Source organism: Primulina eburnea, chromosome 13 (assembly GCF_022965805.1).
Source record: "Primulina eburnea isolate SZY01 chromosome 13, ASM2296580v1, whole genome shotgun sequence".
NCBI classification, from domain to species: Eukaryota; Viridiplantae; Streptophyta; class Magnoliopsida; order Lamiales; family Gesneriaceae; genus Primulina; species Primulina eburnea.
The window spans coordinates 28,523,116-28,539,013 of record NC_133113.1 but is presented as its reverse complement, the minus strand read 5'-3'; the positions used below and the strand labels follow the sequence as shown (position 1 = coordinate 28,539,013).

Below are 15,898 nucleotides of genomic sequence, written 5' to 3'. Positions count from 1 at the left end.
AAAAATATTACCATGTGTAGATAATTATTTAAGGAGGGGGTATTAAATGTAGGAAATTTATTGACTTTTGTAGATTTTAAAAGTCTAAATGTATTCAATGAAGACTTTTATATACTCTATAGAAGTCTAGCTAGTGATATTCAAAATATACTTCATATAGTTTTAAAAAAAGCAAGTGGTATTTAACATTAATTTTTAAAAATTCTATAAAAGTCTATAGGTATTCAAATTTTCAATAGACTTTTAATAACTTCATGAAATTCATTAACATATAAACATTGAAACCTAAGATACAACTATAAATTGTCAAAAATTGTATTTGGTTCAACACAAAGATTTGAATGGATTTTTAAAACTTCTAATTCATACACGATCTATTTATTTTGCTCTTCGTCGCTTCACATCACATATCTTCTTATCTTCTCTCATCTCATCTATCTCTATCACTCTTTCAAATTTTCGAAGTATATCTCTATATATATTTTCATATTTCTTTTTCAAAATTTTCATTTTTTGGCTGATTGTTCATTCAATAATTTTTTATTTAATATTATATGAAATTTTGAATTTTAGAATTGATTTTTTGATTTATAATTTATACAAATTAATGTAATATTTAATAATAATAAAAGATAATCCAAAAAAATATCGTTTAATTCTTAATAATGGAATAGCCTCACAACAACCATGAATTTTTAAATTTTTTTAGCATTTTCAATTAATATGTAATATATGATATTTTTATACAAAATTATATCCACGCAATGCTAAATAATATTCTTTTCACATGTATATTATCAATTCAAAAACAATGTTACAGATTAATCAATTGATGTATTTTAAAAAATTTACAAAAATGCATACAAACTCACATGTAAGGATTAAATGTTGAATATATATATACATATAATGATTAAATGATTTAAATTTTAAATAATTAAATATATTTATTAATATAAATATTGAAAAATTATTTCAAACTGAATATGTTATATATGTCAATTAATTATTGATTCAAAGAAATTAATAAAAAATAATATGTTATAATTAAGTACAAAATTTATAAAATTCTATAATAAAAAAAATTCACAAAATTCTATAAAAATCTTGCAAAAAAGTCTACATGAATCTACATCAACCTGTTTATAAATCTGAGAGATTCTGTAAAAGTCAATAAAAATCTATCAAATCCATAAAATTTTATCATTTGAAAGGTCATTAAAAATCATCAAAATTCTGAATTGAATACATTCCACTAAGTGCATATGCACACAAAACATATAAAGATACAATAGTTTATATAACATACTCTTGAGGAGCTTGTTTCACATAACTTGTTCAACATAGTTTATTCGACTAATTTGGTTTGAAAGCTATTATATTAGTATAAGAATTTATCCAATATTGTGATAGCGAGTATTATTTCTTAAAAAAGAAGTAGGGATACATATTTTCATTATATTATTAATAAAAAATAATAAATTCAATTGAGGATTAATTTTTCTGTTCGAACTGATATTACAATAGAATGTTGACCACATCAAATCCATAAAATTAAGTTAAAAAGAAAATATTTTGAACATGATTTTTATTTCCAAACTTTAGTAAAATAACTTTTCTTGATAGTTTTTTTTTTTAAAAAAATTTTATAATGAGCTTTTACATCTAGCTAGCTTGTAATTTTTTTTTTGGGGATAAATATTATCTGTAAATAAAAGTAATAAAATTACCGACGTAAATCGCTATCGGAAAACCAAATAATATCTATTTTAGGCTGTGATGTGAATAAATAAAAAAAAAACAAAACAAAATCAAACTCCTCTCCATGTCCGGATCTATAAGCATCTATAATCTCTTCTCGATTCTGTAGTCGGCAGCTTATTTTAGGGCTTCTCCTCTCCGATCTCACGATAATAATCGTACGGTCCTCCGTCTTACGCCGTCCGAGGTACGCTCTTCTCATTTTCTGATTCGCGCAGCTCATCTTCTTGCTTTATCCCCGATTTGTTCCCAATTACACCATTAATTATATTTATGAACACTAATTAGCTGACCGTCCCGAAAGATTACTTCTTTTAACGTTTTCTTTTACTATTATCGTAACTGTGATAGCCCATTGTGTTTGATTTAGTTATTTTATGCAGTGTTTGCTAGGGAGATCTATTGGTGGGATTGTTGATTCGTTATTTATTGTGTTTCTGGGGAGGGGAGAATAGAGGGAGGGAGAAAGAGCTTGACGGAAGTTCTTGGGTTTCGGTTTTGATGCTTTGCTGTGGTTCTAGATTCTGGTTTTGGCTTCGTGTTAGGTTTGGAGATGGCCAACCCTGGCTCCAAGTTTGTGTCAGCAAATCTGAACAAGTCTTATGGGCAGCAGCAGCAGTTTAATGGTGGTGGTGGAGGCAATCACGGGCAGGCTTCCGCTGTTGGGTGGGGCCGTGGCGGTGGAATGCTGGTTTTGTCCAAGAACCGGGGCATTGCTCAGAAGTCTGGTTCGAAGCTATCTGTTCCACCCCCCTTAAATTTGCCCTCGTTGAGGAAAGAACACGAGCGATTCGATACATCCGGCCCCAGTCGTGGTATGGCTCCTGGTTGTGGAGCGAGGCCTTCTTCAACGCATGTGGGCTGGACCAAACCGGTAATTGTTTCTGCCTTGTCCGAAAAGAATGAGAGCAATGCTCATATTCCCTTGACTGATGCGATGGAAGCTAAGGATGTGATAAGTCGGGGCACTGGTTCTTATGTTCCTCCTTCAGCTCGTTCTAATGGGTTAGGACTTGTGGGTTCCAGTTCTGGTTCTGTCTCACGGGATTTTGTACCTTCTATCGCAAAAGTTACGGTTTTAAAAGGTGAGGATTTTCCATCTCTGCAGGCTGCAAGGCCTGTCTCTTCTGAGACATCCCAGAAACAGAAGGAATTTTCAAACCAGAAACAAAAGCAGATTGTAGGTGAGGAATTCAATCAGAAGAAGAGAGACATCTATCATTCAGGTTCTTTGGCTAATGCACAGCCTTCAGGGCAGCCTTCGTGGAATTCTATCAGAAATTTGTCAGTAGAGAACACTGGTGAGGGTCGTGGGACAGGTAGGGGGCGACTGGCTGATCGAACTGGTAAAGAGGATGAGTATTTTACTTCTCCACTACCGCTAGTTCGCATGAATCCAAGGTCGGACTGGGCAGATGATGAGCGTGACACAAGTCATGGGTTTTCCGAACGTGGAAGAGATGTTGGATATTCGAAGAGTGATAGTTATTGGGATGGGAATCTTGATTTACACAGGCCGAGCGTTTTATCTCATAAAGTAGCTCAGAGTCCATATGACAGATGGGGTCAACGTGGCAATGAAACTGTAGGTTTTGATGAAAGGGATTTATTTTCAGGTGGCCTTGTTGGTGTTATCAGAAAGAAAAGAGATGCTGCAAAATCAACTGATTTTCATGATCCCGTTAGAGAATCTTTTCAAGCAGAACTTGAAAGAGTTCAGAAAATGCAAGAGCTTGAAAGACAGAGAATCATTGGAGAACAAGAAAAAGCTTTGGAGCAAGCTAGAAGAGAGGAGGAGGAGAGACAAAGAAGGATCAGGGAAGAGGAGGTACGACAGCGAAGGATTGAAGAGGAAGCCCGAGAAGCTTCATGGAGGGCAGAACATGAGCGATTAGAGGCAATTCGAATAGCAGAAGAACACAGAATTTCCAGGGAGGATGAAATGAGAAGAATTTATGTGGAAGAAGAGAGGAGGAAGCAAGCTGCCAAACTGAAGCTTCTGGAGTTGGAAGCTAAGATAGCTAAGAGGGAGGCTCAAGCGGCTTCAGCTTCCAGGGGTAATATATCTGCTCCTAACATGGTTAATGATGAGCAACTAGAAGCTTCAGTGAAGGAAAAAGATTTCTCCAGGACTTTGGATACTTGGGAAGATGGTGAGAGAATGGTCGATAAGTTGACAACTTCAGCTCCATTTGATCCATTTGCTCCTAGCAGGCCTTACGAGATGAGCTGGAGACCTTACCCTCCTAGTGAAAGTTCTTCAAGCTTTCTTGATGCAAGAAAAGGAATAATTCATAGAGATGCTTTTGAAAATGGTGGCAGCTTCTGTCCGCCACCGTTGGAACAGGAGATTGATCATTACAGTCCAAGAAGAGATGCATTTGGTGGTGGCAGAGCAGTGTCAAGGGATTATTCTTATGGGAGGGCAAGGAATTCTATGAGACAGCCTCGTGTTCTTCCTCCTCCCTCGCTTAATTTATCTCAGAGGGCTCCTTTTGAGCGACCTATTGACCATTCTGGCCCCTCGGCTGTGCTTGACGATGAAATTCGATATACCAATTCTGCAATAAGTTTACCAATTAGGCGGACATCTTATAATGGTAGTAATCAAAAGGGTCTCCAACTGCCTGAAGTGGAGGTTAAAAATATAACCCCTGAAGACCAGATTCAAAACAATAAATCTAGGTGTGATTCACAATCATCGTTATCTGTTTCAAGCCCTCCAAATTCTCCTCCTCAGCTTTCCCATGATGAGTTGGATGGATTTGAAGATTCTCCAGTAAAATCTGGTATAACAGAAGTGAGAGGTAATATTTTAGCTGAGAGTGGATCTGTTGTCTTGAATGGTAAATCTAGCACTGCGGTATTGGTTGCTGGTTTTGCTAGCGAGGATGAAGAATGGACTATTGAAAATGATGATACACTGCAACATCAAGAAGAATATGATGAGGACGAAGATGGTTATATAGAAGAAGATGAAGTGCGTGATGGCGATGATGAGAATCTTGAGCTGAGTAAAAAGTTTGAAGCCCTGGAATTTGAAGAAACAGAGCCATCTGCTATGGTGGATAACGTGGTCTTAGGCTTTGACGAGGGTGTTGAAGTGGTAATACCGAGTGATGACTTTGAAAATAGCTCAAGGACCCAAGATAGAACATACGGAATCTCCGACATTTCAGGTGATGTAGGGGATAGAAGAGGACCAATTGATGGGCTTCCTGCTGAAGAACAGGGCCTTCTGAATGCAAATGACATGTCTAATATAATTGCAAATACCTCCTCTGTTAAGATCAAAGAAAGTGAATTGATATCGGAAGGTTCTATTGGTCAATCTGTTGAAGCTTCCTATTCCTCCTCATTAGATCTTTTAGACTGTGTTGATTCCTCGGTTAGCACTGGCTTAGCTTTGCAGCAATCAGTCGCATGTTCGGGTGATGTCACAGCTGCTGTTGGCCAGACTAGTATATCATCTGTATCTTCTGCTGGAAGCCCTACTGATTTACCTGTTAAACTACAGTTTGGGCTGTTTTCTGGTCCATCTTTGATACCTTCTCCTGTGCCGGCAATTCAAATTGGTTCCATTCAGATGCCTCTCCACATCCATCTACCTGTTGGTCAATCCTTTACTTACTTGGATCCATCGCAGCCCCCAGTGTTCCAGTTTGGCCAGATGCAGTATACATCTCCTATCTCACAGGGAATATTGCCCATGCCCCCCCAATCAATGTCTTTTATTAAGCCTAACATGCAGGTCCCTTTTAATCTGAATCAGAGGACTGGAGACTCTATGTATAATCAGCCTGCTCCAGATGTTTCTGCCCAGAATGTGGCAGAACACGAGTTCAACAAGCTTCCAGGTTTTGTTTCAGGACCACCTGAGCAATCTCATGGGAGCCTTTCCGTGGGAATTAATTCTGTTTGGGAAGCAGAGAGTCGTTCTGACCAAAATATTGGCCGTACAACTTGTCTTTCAAGTGCCACTGGTAAAGAAATGGAATCAAATTCTCTACGCCGGATGGAAGAGAAAGGGCATTATGACTCAGCTCCAAAGAATTACTTACCATCATCCGAAGAAAAGGAATCTGAAAGTCAGATGAAGATTATGCAACTGCCAGTTCGCGCTGCTTCTGGGGATAAAATTTTCAGTGGACCTAGACGTCTTGATCGATTGTATAGTGGCAGGGGAAAGAACAATTCCTATATAGTCAGAAAAGCAGATACCAGATCATCTTTCACTAATGGTATGCCCACGAATTCAACTGGCTTCCAGAGAAGATCTCAACGGACTGTTCGACATACTGAATTTCGAATTCGGGAGAGCATTGACAGGGGGAAAGGACCTCTGATGGTTTCCTTTAAAGATTCTGGCTTAGATTATAAGTCAAGTTATGCAGGAAAGGCTATGGGAGATTTTAGAAGAAGCTGGTCTAAGAGAGGTAACATTTCTAATAGACCACTGAAGCACAGAACTAAAGCAGAAGTCTCTGATGGTATTTATTCGGAGGTGGCCAATCCTGGAGACATGGTAGCAAAAGAGATGGGAAAAAATGTATCTTTTAAGAGTCGAAACATTTCCTACACCAATGAAGCAAATTTACCAAAAAAGGTTTCCGAGGATGTTGATGCTCCCTTGCTGAAGGGTGTTGTTCGCGTTTATGAGCAACCTGGTATAGAAACTCCCAGCGATGAGGATGATTTTATTGAAGTCAGATCCAAAAGACAAATGTTGAATGATCGACGTGAACAAAGGGAAAAGGAAATCAAAGCGAAATCACTCACCACAAAGGTATCAATGCATATATGTCTCATTATTTTCCTATCTCTATTGGGCGTTTTTCCGATGGTGTGTAATGGTTGACTGATTTGTGTGAACAGAGGGAAAAAGAAATTAAAGCGAAGTTACTCACCACACAGGTATCAATGCATTTTTTTTCATTTTCTAAGTACAGTTAGTAATTTTTGGATGACATGTGGCTGGTTATGTTTTCTCGTTATCTATGAAACTTATGGCTATCATTTTTTCAGCAGCCACCTTGCAAATTGCATGCTCGGAAACCATATTCTATTGTCTCTGGAGGCCCAAGTGAGCTTGCCATGCCATGTGAGAACCAAGAATCTTGCTTGGATGTTGCTGTCTCAGAGAGCCATCAGTTGGCACATAATGAAGTATCAACAGGGTATACCACATCTATTTTCCAACCTCTGGCCCCAATTGGCACTCCTATAAATTCCGAATCCCAGAGTATCAAGTACTTACCTCTTCACAGAAGCTCTAAGTTTTGGATCTTATTTAACGGTATTTTTAATTTGTTGTAACGCATCTTTGTAGGCCCCGAACAGGTTCAATGACTGTTATATCTAGTGGCGAAAAAGGATATGAGAATAAAAACAATGACACAAACCAAATCAAGTTGTCATCAACTTCTTGGAGCACTTCAGGGATGAACCAACAGGTATGTTGAACTTCTGTTAGGCGGTTGGCTTTTTGATGAGTTATAACTGCTGGTTGCTATTCGTTTCTAAATTGTGGTTGCCGTTCCTTGAAATGTCCCAGGTGCATCATGTGAGTATGTATCTTTGAAATTCAACGAGAGTGAGTTAAAAACCTGCCCATTTTAATCTCTTCCGAAGTCATTGGCATTTCAATTTAACAGTTGGTAGTATGGTAATTAGGCCGTGGATTATATTAATTATGTATTGTAATCATTATTTTGGATCGTCGTGGGTGTCCTTTTTCCTGAATAGAGTTTTTTACATGCTGAGCCTTGATGAAGTCGATGTTGAGTGACTGAATGTGGAACATTAGTTTAATTATCTCTTCCTTTTAGCTGGAGAGGAAAGTTGAAGTGATAGCTTGTTGCCTCTGCATCTCGAGTTTTCTATTTTGCATCCCATTGTTAAATGCTGACAGCACCTTAAACTATGTAACGTTTACAAAAAGGGCACTTGTCAACATTGTGGACAATTGACTTTTTGCATCTTTTCCAAGTTAAAAGGTATATCAATGAATTTGATTTCTGGTAGGTCATGTCACTGACACAGACCGAACTCGAGGAGGCTATGAAACCTATGCGATACAATTCAGACAATTCTATTGTTGGAGGTCATTCCAGCACAGCTAGTGATCCCATCTTGCCAACGATGTCCATTTCGGTCAAGGAGAAAAAATTTTCTTCTGGTGCAAGTCCAATCAATTCCTTGCTTGCTGGAGAGAAAATCCAATTTGGTAGATTCACGCTACTACAAGTGTAGTTTCTCTGGCATTAGTGTATCCCCTAATATATATATTTTTTCCATGTTAGGTGCTGTGACATCTCCTTCTGTTCTTCCTCCTAGTAGCCGTGCAGTATCACTTGGGATTGGTGCTCCAGGTTCCAATCGACACGATGTGCAAATCTCTCGCAACTTTTCAGTGGCTGAAAATGATAGTTCTCTTTTTTTCGAAAAAGAAAACCATTCCACTGATGGCTGTGTTCCATTACAAGATTGTAAGGCTGAAGCTGAAGCTGCAACAGCTACTTCTGTCGCTGCCATCTGTGTTGATGATTTTGTCAGTAATGGGTTGGGGCCATTAAGTGCAGCTAATGTTCCAGATACCAAAACTTTTACCCGTGCTGATATTGATGTCATCACGACAGGTGATACAGAAGTGTGACTCAACTTTAAGAGTGGCCTTTACATGTTTATAATTATAATTAGAATCTTGAATGTGCATCTTTTCACAGGTGTAATTGGAGGTCTGCAATCGGTAAATCATTCAAGAGGTGAGGAGTTGCTAAGCGTTTCTCTTCCAGCAGACCTCTCTGTCGAGACAACTCAAATCTCCTTGTGGTCACCATTGCCAAGTTCTCAGAGTTCTTCTACCCAGATGCCTTCTCATTTTTCTGGTGGTCCTTCCCACTTACCTTTTTATGAAGTAAATCCAATGTTGGGCGGTCCACTTCTTGCTTTTGGTCCGCATGAAGAATCTTCTGGCACATTATCTCAGCCACAAAAGAGTACAGCACCCAGTTCAGGACCTATCGGTAACTGGCAGCAATGGCATTCTGGTTTGGACTCATTTTATAATCCTCCAACTGGGTATCCAGGCCGTCTAGTTAGTCCATCTGGAAGCATTCCCGGGGTTCAGGGCCCCCCACATATGGTTGTCTACAATCATTTTGCTCCAGTTGGACAATATGGGCAATTTGGTCAATATGGGCAATTTGGTTTAAGTTTTATGGGAACCACCTTCATCCCTTCTGGACATACTTCAACTTCTGTTCAAGTTAATGATGGAGATGTGCATGGCATAAATACGACGTCCACTCAGCATAATGCTTCCAATATGATGGCTCCCATTCGGCATCTTTCCCCTGGATCTCCACTAGTGCCTATGGCCTCCCCCTTGCCCATGTTTAATTTATCTCCATTTCAGGTAAAAGAATCTAGTTCTTTCTGCAAGTCATGTTGTGTTGCTGAAATTACCGTGCTATTATTTTGCATATTAGTCATCATTTCTTTTTTCAAGTTTTTGATAATAGTAAAGCTATAAGGTAGATCATCTTATATGTGATACTGCTTCCTCTGTTAGTTGCTTCAGCTTGTTTAGTAGCTCCTTTGCAAATTGAGGAATGAGACAGTGGATTGGAAGCGCTATAGAACCGTACGAGATGATTTTTTTCTTCTATTTTGTTAGAGCATTTTTTGTCAGTGCACTCTTATAAACATTTTCCCCATATAAATTCTTCTAGTTCAGAAAAACTTAAGTTCTCTCTTTTTTCAGTCTGCCCCTGATATGTCCGTCCAAGCTCAATGGGGGCATATTCCCACTTCCAATGGCTCAGTCTCGTCACCCTTGCAGCCGCGAGTAGAAGCTGAACTTCCTTCTCAAGTCCATCATGGGCATTCCGTCGACCACCCTGTAAATGCCAGTATGTTCTCTGAATCTCAGATTCAAACATCAGTCAGTGTCCCAAGTTTTTCTGTTGCCACAGAATCGAACATTACCCCATTTTCTGCTGAACTTGGGCTAGTAGATTCAAAGAGATCCAATGGGGTTGTCACATCTGGGCAGGGTATGATGATTCATAGCTCTTCTTGCACCGACAATGCTGAATCTGGTAAGGTTGGCACGCCTCACGAGGATAGCCATGGCAATCATAATAGCAAACTCCAGAATGCAAGTTCTGTAAATGCTCAAATTCTACAGAAGAGTCCGCCCATCCAACAGGTTAAGTCTGCTGGTCATAGTCATCAGAGAGGGGGTATTTCTCACAGGAACAATGCTGGGAATGAATGGTCTCATCGTAGGACTGGTTTCCATGGAAGGAGCCATTCCAGTGGTGTGGATAGGGGTTTTCCTGCTTCGAAAATAAAACAAATATATGTGGCTAAAACAGAGCGTTAGTGGCAACGTTCGAAGCCTTGTGACCAATGATATAGGCTAACAGTCGAGATGCTTCTCCTTCCAGTTGCCAATGGCCTTCACTGATGCATGCTGTTAGAAATGAGTGGACTTTGAAATAGACTCCACTGAATGAATGGAATCCTTACGAAACTTCATCCTCTCATGTTTGCTCTTTTGTTGAGGAAATAATTCTTTATTTTATCTTTCTCAATTTCTTCTGTGAGAGTTCAACCGATGAGATCTTGTGTTTAATGCAATTGCGCGTGAACAACCCCGTCTCCCACGATCTCAGGGGTGGGTAGGTCAACCACGAATCAGTTGCTCTAGCGCGGTTGTTTCTTGACTCCAGACTTCCATCTATTTTTTGCTGTTGTGCTGATAAATTGCAAGAACTGAAGTTTGGCATTCTGCCTCTCTTTTCGTCCTTCAGGGATTGGTCTCTCTTTGGATTATGATGTATTTATACATTTGAATATTTATTTATAAACACTCATCATTTCAGTGTTAACCACAATTCATCTATATGAGACAAGAAGTTATGTCTTGAGGTCATTTTTTGATTCCATGGGTTTTGCCCGCTCTCTTCCAAGTTTCTGCATAACTGGTAAGAGAAATCATCACATTACTATATGATTTCACATTTCTATAAGATCTCTTCAGCATCTTTCAATCTATTTTTCAAGTGATTAATAAAGATATTGATTTAGTGTTAGTTTTCCCGAATTCATGTGCTCTGTTCCCTTGGCTCTTTTCTTGCAAGCGCCTGTATGTATCTGTGTTTATATACAGATTCGGTCTGGCCTGCCACATCGCTGGCTGGCTGGTACATATTTTTCAGACAACTCGGTTGCAAATCCTCTGCTGACATAACTATGCCTCCTGCTATGGTGAATCAAGAAATTTCATTAAACCTATTAAAATACAGCCTTCTTTCCTGTATATTATATAATATATAGCCTTTAATAATTTAAAAATCTTAAAATATCCTTACTTTACTCTTTTCAAGATCTTGATTAATTACAACTTAGTAAAATAAGAATTATTATTATTATTATTATTATTATTTTTGGATAATAAAATAAGAATAATTTGGATGTGTTAGAAACTTTTAAATTTATTTGTCATATTAAATTCATTTCATTTTTGCTTCGAATATTTTCTCTCAGTCACAATCATTCAAGCTTTATTAAGGAAGAAAGTGAAAATGTTGTTAATCAATTTTGTAGAATAAAATATGTAAGTTATATATATGAGTAAAAAACCCATATGCAAATCCTAGAAAAAAAAATATTTGGAAAAAAAAGTAAAATAATTAACATAAAACAAACCAGGTATATTCTATCATGTCGTGGTTCCAACATATTTTGATCTTTCCACAAAAATCTCTTCACGCCTATCATGTAAAATTATTTGAAAAATAATTATCATATACATTAAGCTTTCAAATAAAATTTAATTTTCAATGTAATTGAAATAAATTTATTTTATTATGCATTATTTTTTCTTTAATATAAGAAATCTACTAGCTTATCGTTCACTTTAACAAATTTTTATGGAAATTCTGCATTTCATTTTCACATGTTTTATTTATTTTCAAATTTATCAGTTATTTATCTAATTTACATTAATAATAATAATAATATGTTCAAAAAGTTAAAATTTTAATAATTATAATCATATTTAGTATGCTTGTTTGTTAGTATAAAAAGGGTTTCTCGAGTCACCCTTAACTCAATTGATTCAAAAATATGAATTTCTTAAAATTGTGGTTTTTGTTTATATGATTTTTAAATTTTAAATAAAATAATTAAAAAAATAATATCTTTGCAAAAATAATAATGTAAACATTTTTAAAAAAGTTACAGAAAAAATATCATCAAACTTTTGATTTTTTTTTATTTGAAAAGTTGTATAACGAAGGGCTCATGGGAGTAAGCCATAAAATCTGCATGGCTTTGGATTACGGTGCAATCCTATCTCCACGTTTGAATCTCGTCTCTCCCAAATAAGATCATAGTAGTCTTCTTTACTAATTTATAAATTAAAAAATTAATTCAAATATTTTTATTTGATTCGTTTAATGGTCAATTTTCTAGTATGATCAGTTGTGTAATATCTATAATTAAAGAGTGAAGATAAATAGTACAATATTAGATGTTGAAATATCAATACGTGAACATTGAAAGGTAGTTTTATTGAATTACGTTTGCTTTCTATTTTGCTGTTGAATCGAGGGCTGTTTTTGGTTATATATTTTTCGTGAACCGAAACCATTTTTATAATAATATTAATGTTTCAGTTGATAAACTGCAATGTTTGCTGGAAATCTTGACAAGGTTTATTGTTGGTTGCACTTATCGTTTATGTTGTGTAAGACAATTGAAACATGATATTAGAACTAGTTAACGGTTTTATAAAAAAAAGTTTGAGTTGTACTATTATCACCAGTATAATTTTTAGTAAAAAGACAAATATTTGATCCTATAATTGGTATCAAAGGGAGTTAATAGGTTCAAAAATCCCAAAAAACATGTTTCTATATTTCTTAAACGGAATGTTAGGTTATTAAGCGTGCATGAATGAGAGTAGTACTGAGATGAGTAATCTCCTAAGAAGTTCTCGTACTTCAAGCTACTAACATTGCACTGCTTGATCTGGTTGGCTATGTGAGCAGTAAAATAGTTATGCCAGATCTTAATGTTTAATACTGCATCTGTTGGGGACATGACCAACAATAAGAAAAAATTTAGATTGATCTCTAAGGGATATGAGACAGCATCAGCAGATACACACGTATATTCTCGAACTCATGGACCTAATAGCCCGACCCATTAGCACCCAAGTAGGCTGCACTCTACATTGTCACGACTATTAGGAAATAAAGTTGCTTCTGTGCTAAACAACTATATATTTTCGGCCTACTGGTTTGATCATAACAATTGATATTAGAGACAATATTATATGTTCGATTCTAATTGATTGCAATTAATGCAATTAGTCGAAAGGAGATTGTTGGTACAATAATTGTCTTTAGTGGGTAGAAAAATCAAAACATTGTGCTTGCGATATTGTATAATTTTAAAAATATTTGAGTTACAATATTACCACTATATGATTTATTGGTAACAATCAATCCTACTATTACAAATATAGGAGAATGTAGTGGAGTTTTGTTAAATTTTAGGTTGAGGAGTAGTTGTGTCAACATTCTTGGGATATATATATATATATATATATATATATATATATATATATATATATATATATATATATAAAGAAAGAATGTCGTTTAAACTAGGATTTGATCCAGATACTTAAAGCCAAAAGTGGTTGAATCGTACTACACACATATATTCATTTGTTTAATGTATGAACAATTGACCCCCGTTTGCTTTCCCATATCTTATAATGTAATAAAAAGGACAAGCATGAAATGACATGAACGTAATACCTTCCCAATACAATATCCCCTCTTTTATTCCATTATTATTATTATTATTATTATTATTTACAAAAAGATACAATGCCAACATTATTCTTACATGCAACTAATTATTCAAATGATTTAGCCAATTTTAGACTTTCGTGATCACAAAAAGGACTTCACCAACAATTATATGTATCTATATGCCACGAAAATCTATATAACACACTAACTTTCGAATTCATTTTCCACGTGTCAAAGATCGAGCGGCTCACATTAAAAGATAAAATAGACATATGAAACAGAGAATTAATTGATCTCCAAGAGGGTACCCCATGAAAGCTAGGTTTGCCAAATAAAAGATATTTATTCTTTAGAGAAACGTGTCAGTCTCGTCTTTCTTTTTTATACCTCTTCCAAATTATATTTTATATTAAGACTCCATATACCATATTTTTTTTATTTATAATAATCAATACATATTATAATGACCCTATTTGATATAGGAGTAAGTTTTTTGTGATACGGTCTCACGAATCTTTATCTATGAGACGGGTCAATCCTACTGATATTCATAATAAAAAGTAATACTCTTAGCATAAAAAATAATATTTTTCATGGATGACCCAAAAAGAGATCTGTCTAACAAAATACGACTCGTGAGACCGTTTCACACAAGTTTTTGCTATGATATAATCTGCGGTTAAAGGATCACTTTTTACAAATTTATATTCCATATATATAAAAGCTCGAACACGATAAAAAAATATTTATGCTCGATCAAGATTCTAAGATCGTAGAGAACCAGCTGAGAAAATGATGATTCCGAGTCGAGAGCACAATCGTTCTATAAACTAGTTTAGTCAAACATCTTCTTAATTCGAAATAAAGAAAAGTCAACGAACCCGAAAAAAGCAGAAATCGAAAGTCAAACCAAAGGAATTGGCTTACAAAAAGTCATCTAGGATGCAATGACTCTGAATTAAGAGTGAGTCTCATGTGAGACCGTCTCACGGGTCATAATCCGTGAGACGGGTCAATCCTACCCATATTCACAATAAAAAGTAATACTTTTAGCATAAAAAGTAATACTTTTTCATGGGTGACCCAAATAAGAGATTCGTCTCACAAATACGACCCGTGAGACCGTCTCACACAAGTTTTTGCCCTGAATTAATATTGTGTCTACGTTCTTTAATTCACTAATTCTTTTTTGAAAAGCTATTTAGTTGACCGATCAAGCAAGAGCCCTTGGTAACATAAGCTAGTCTTATTAAGATTTTTCATAATCAAAATTTTATTTTCTTCTAAAATTCAATCATATTTTCTAATAAAATTAATTAACGGTTGGTAGAAATATGCCCCATTGAATATTAAAATGTAAACTTGTCATTCTGCAAGTACACTAAAATTCACTGCTAGAAAATAAGCTAAATAAAATAAATATTTTGAAACATCTTATATATTTATAGTGGTAATATTACGATATTATTATATATTTTTTTATATATCATAATGGATCAAATAGTCATTTTAAAAAATAATAAACTACTTAATTATAATATTGTTTAATTTAAATATATTTCATGCTACCCCCCTTTTTCTCTATTCTTTCGTTTATCTGTAAATGTGGGGACTCCAGCCACCTGCTCCCTACTGAATCCAATTCTCTCAGTAGCTCACGAGACATGATAATTATATATTATTTATACAAATAATTATATATATACATATACATATACATATATATATAATCATATACATATATATATAATTATTTGTTGGTCTTCGTTTTTTAATTTTTTTTTTAATTGAGAAAGCAAAATGGGCTAAAAAATCTATAATGGCTTAATCATTGCCACGGAAAAAGCCTCTCCACTTTTTTTTTTCTTTCTTTTTAACCTATTTTTGACCTGCCTAAGTCTAAATACGTAGCGTCAGATATATATGTATATATATGTTTATACATGTGTAAAACTTGTATCAAATTTGGGGTAAAATTCAATCGCATCTCCATATTTCGAACCGAACTTCAAAATAATCCCTCTATTTTCTAATTTATTCGAGTACTCCATCTCTCCATTCAATTTTTTTGCTCAAACTTTCCTTAGAAATAGCAATTTTTGTGTTATTTTTTTAACAGAAATACCCGTACATAAGTTTATTTATTCGATAAAAATGATATTCCAACTTTGTTTGCATATATTACGAAGTAAAAACTTTTTCTAGAATTAAATAAGGAAAATGACGTATTAATCTAAGAAAAAACTTGTTAATTCATTCAACAATTTATGTTTTATAAAAAGGAACACCGAAGCTCGAAT

The 15,898-nt window shown here is 35.4% G+C and overlaps 1 protein-coding gene across 7 annotated transcripts; it reads left to right on the top strand.

The window, feature by feature from the left end:
• Positions 1-1,804: 1,804 nt before the first annotated feature.
• LOC140808644 (uncharacterized) lies at positions 1,805-10,702 on the top strand. 7 transcript variants are annotated; one of them, XM_073165778.1, is made up of 9 exons: positions 1,805-1,948; positions 2,145-6,547; positions 6,637-6,675; positions 6,790-6,938; positions 7,091-7,214; positions 7,786-7,987; positions 8,064-8,399; positions 8,487-9,178; positions 9,527-10,702. In XM_073165778.1, exons 2-9 carry the CDS (start codon positions 2,315-2,317, stop codon positions 10,148-10,150), a joined length of 6,399 nt encoding a protein of 2,132 aa, XP_073021879.1. In that variant the 5' UTR covers positions 1,805-1,948; positions 2,145-2,314; the 3' UTR covers positions 10,151-10,702. The 7 variants fall into 7 exon arrangements, with proteins under 7 accessions (XP_073021879.1, XP_073021876.1, XP_073021880.1 ...); XM_073165775.1 differs by having other exon boundaries at positions 6,790-7,010; XM_073165779.1 differs by having other exon boundaries at positions 6,787-6,938; positions 7,804-7,987.
• The last annotated feature ends 5,196 nt before the right edge of the window (positions 10,703-15,898 follow it).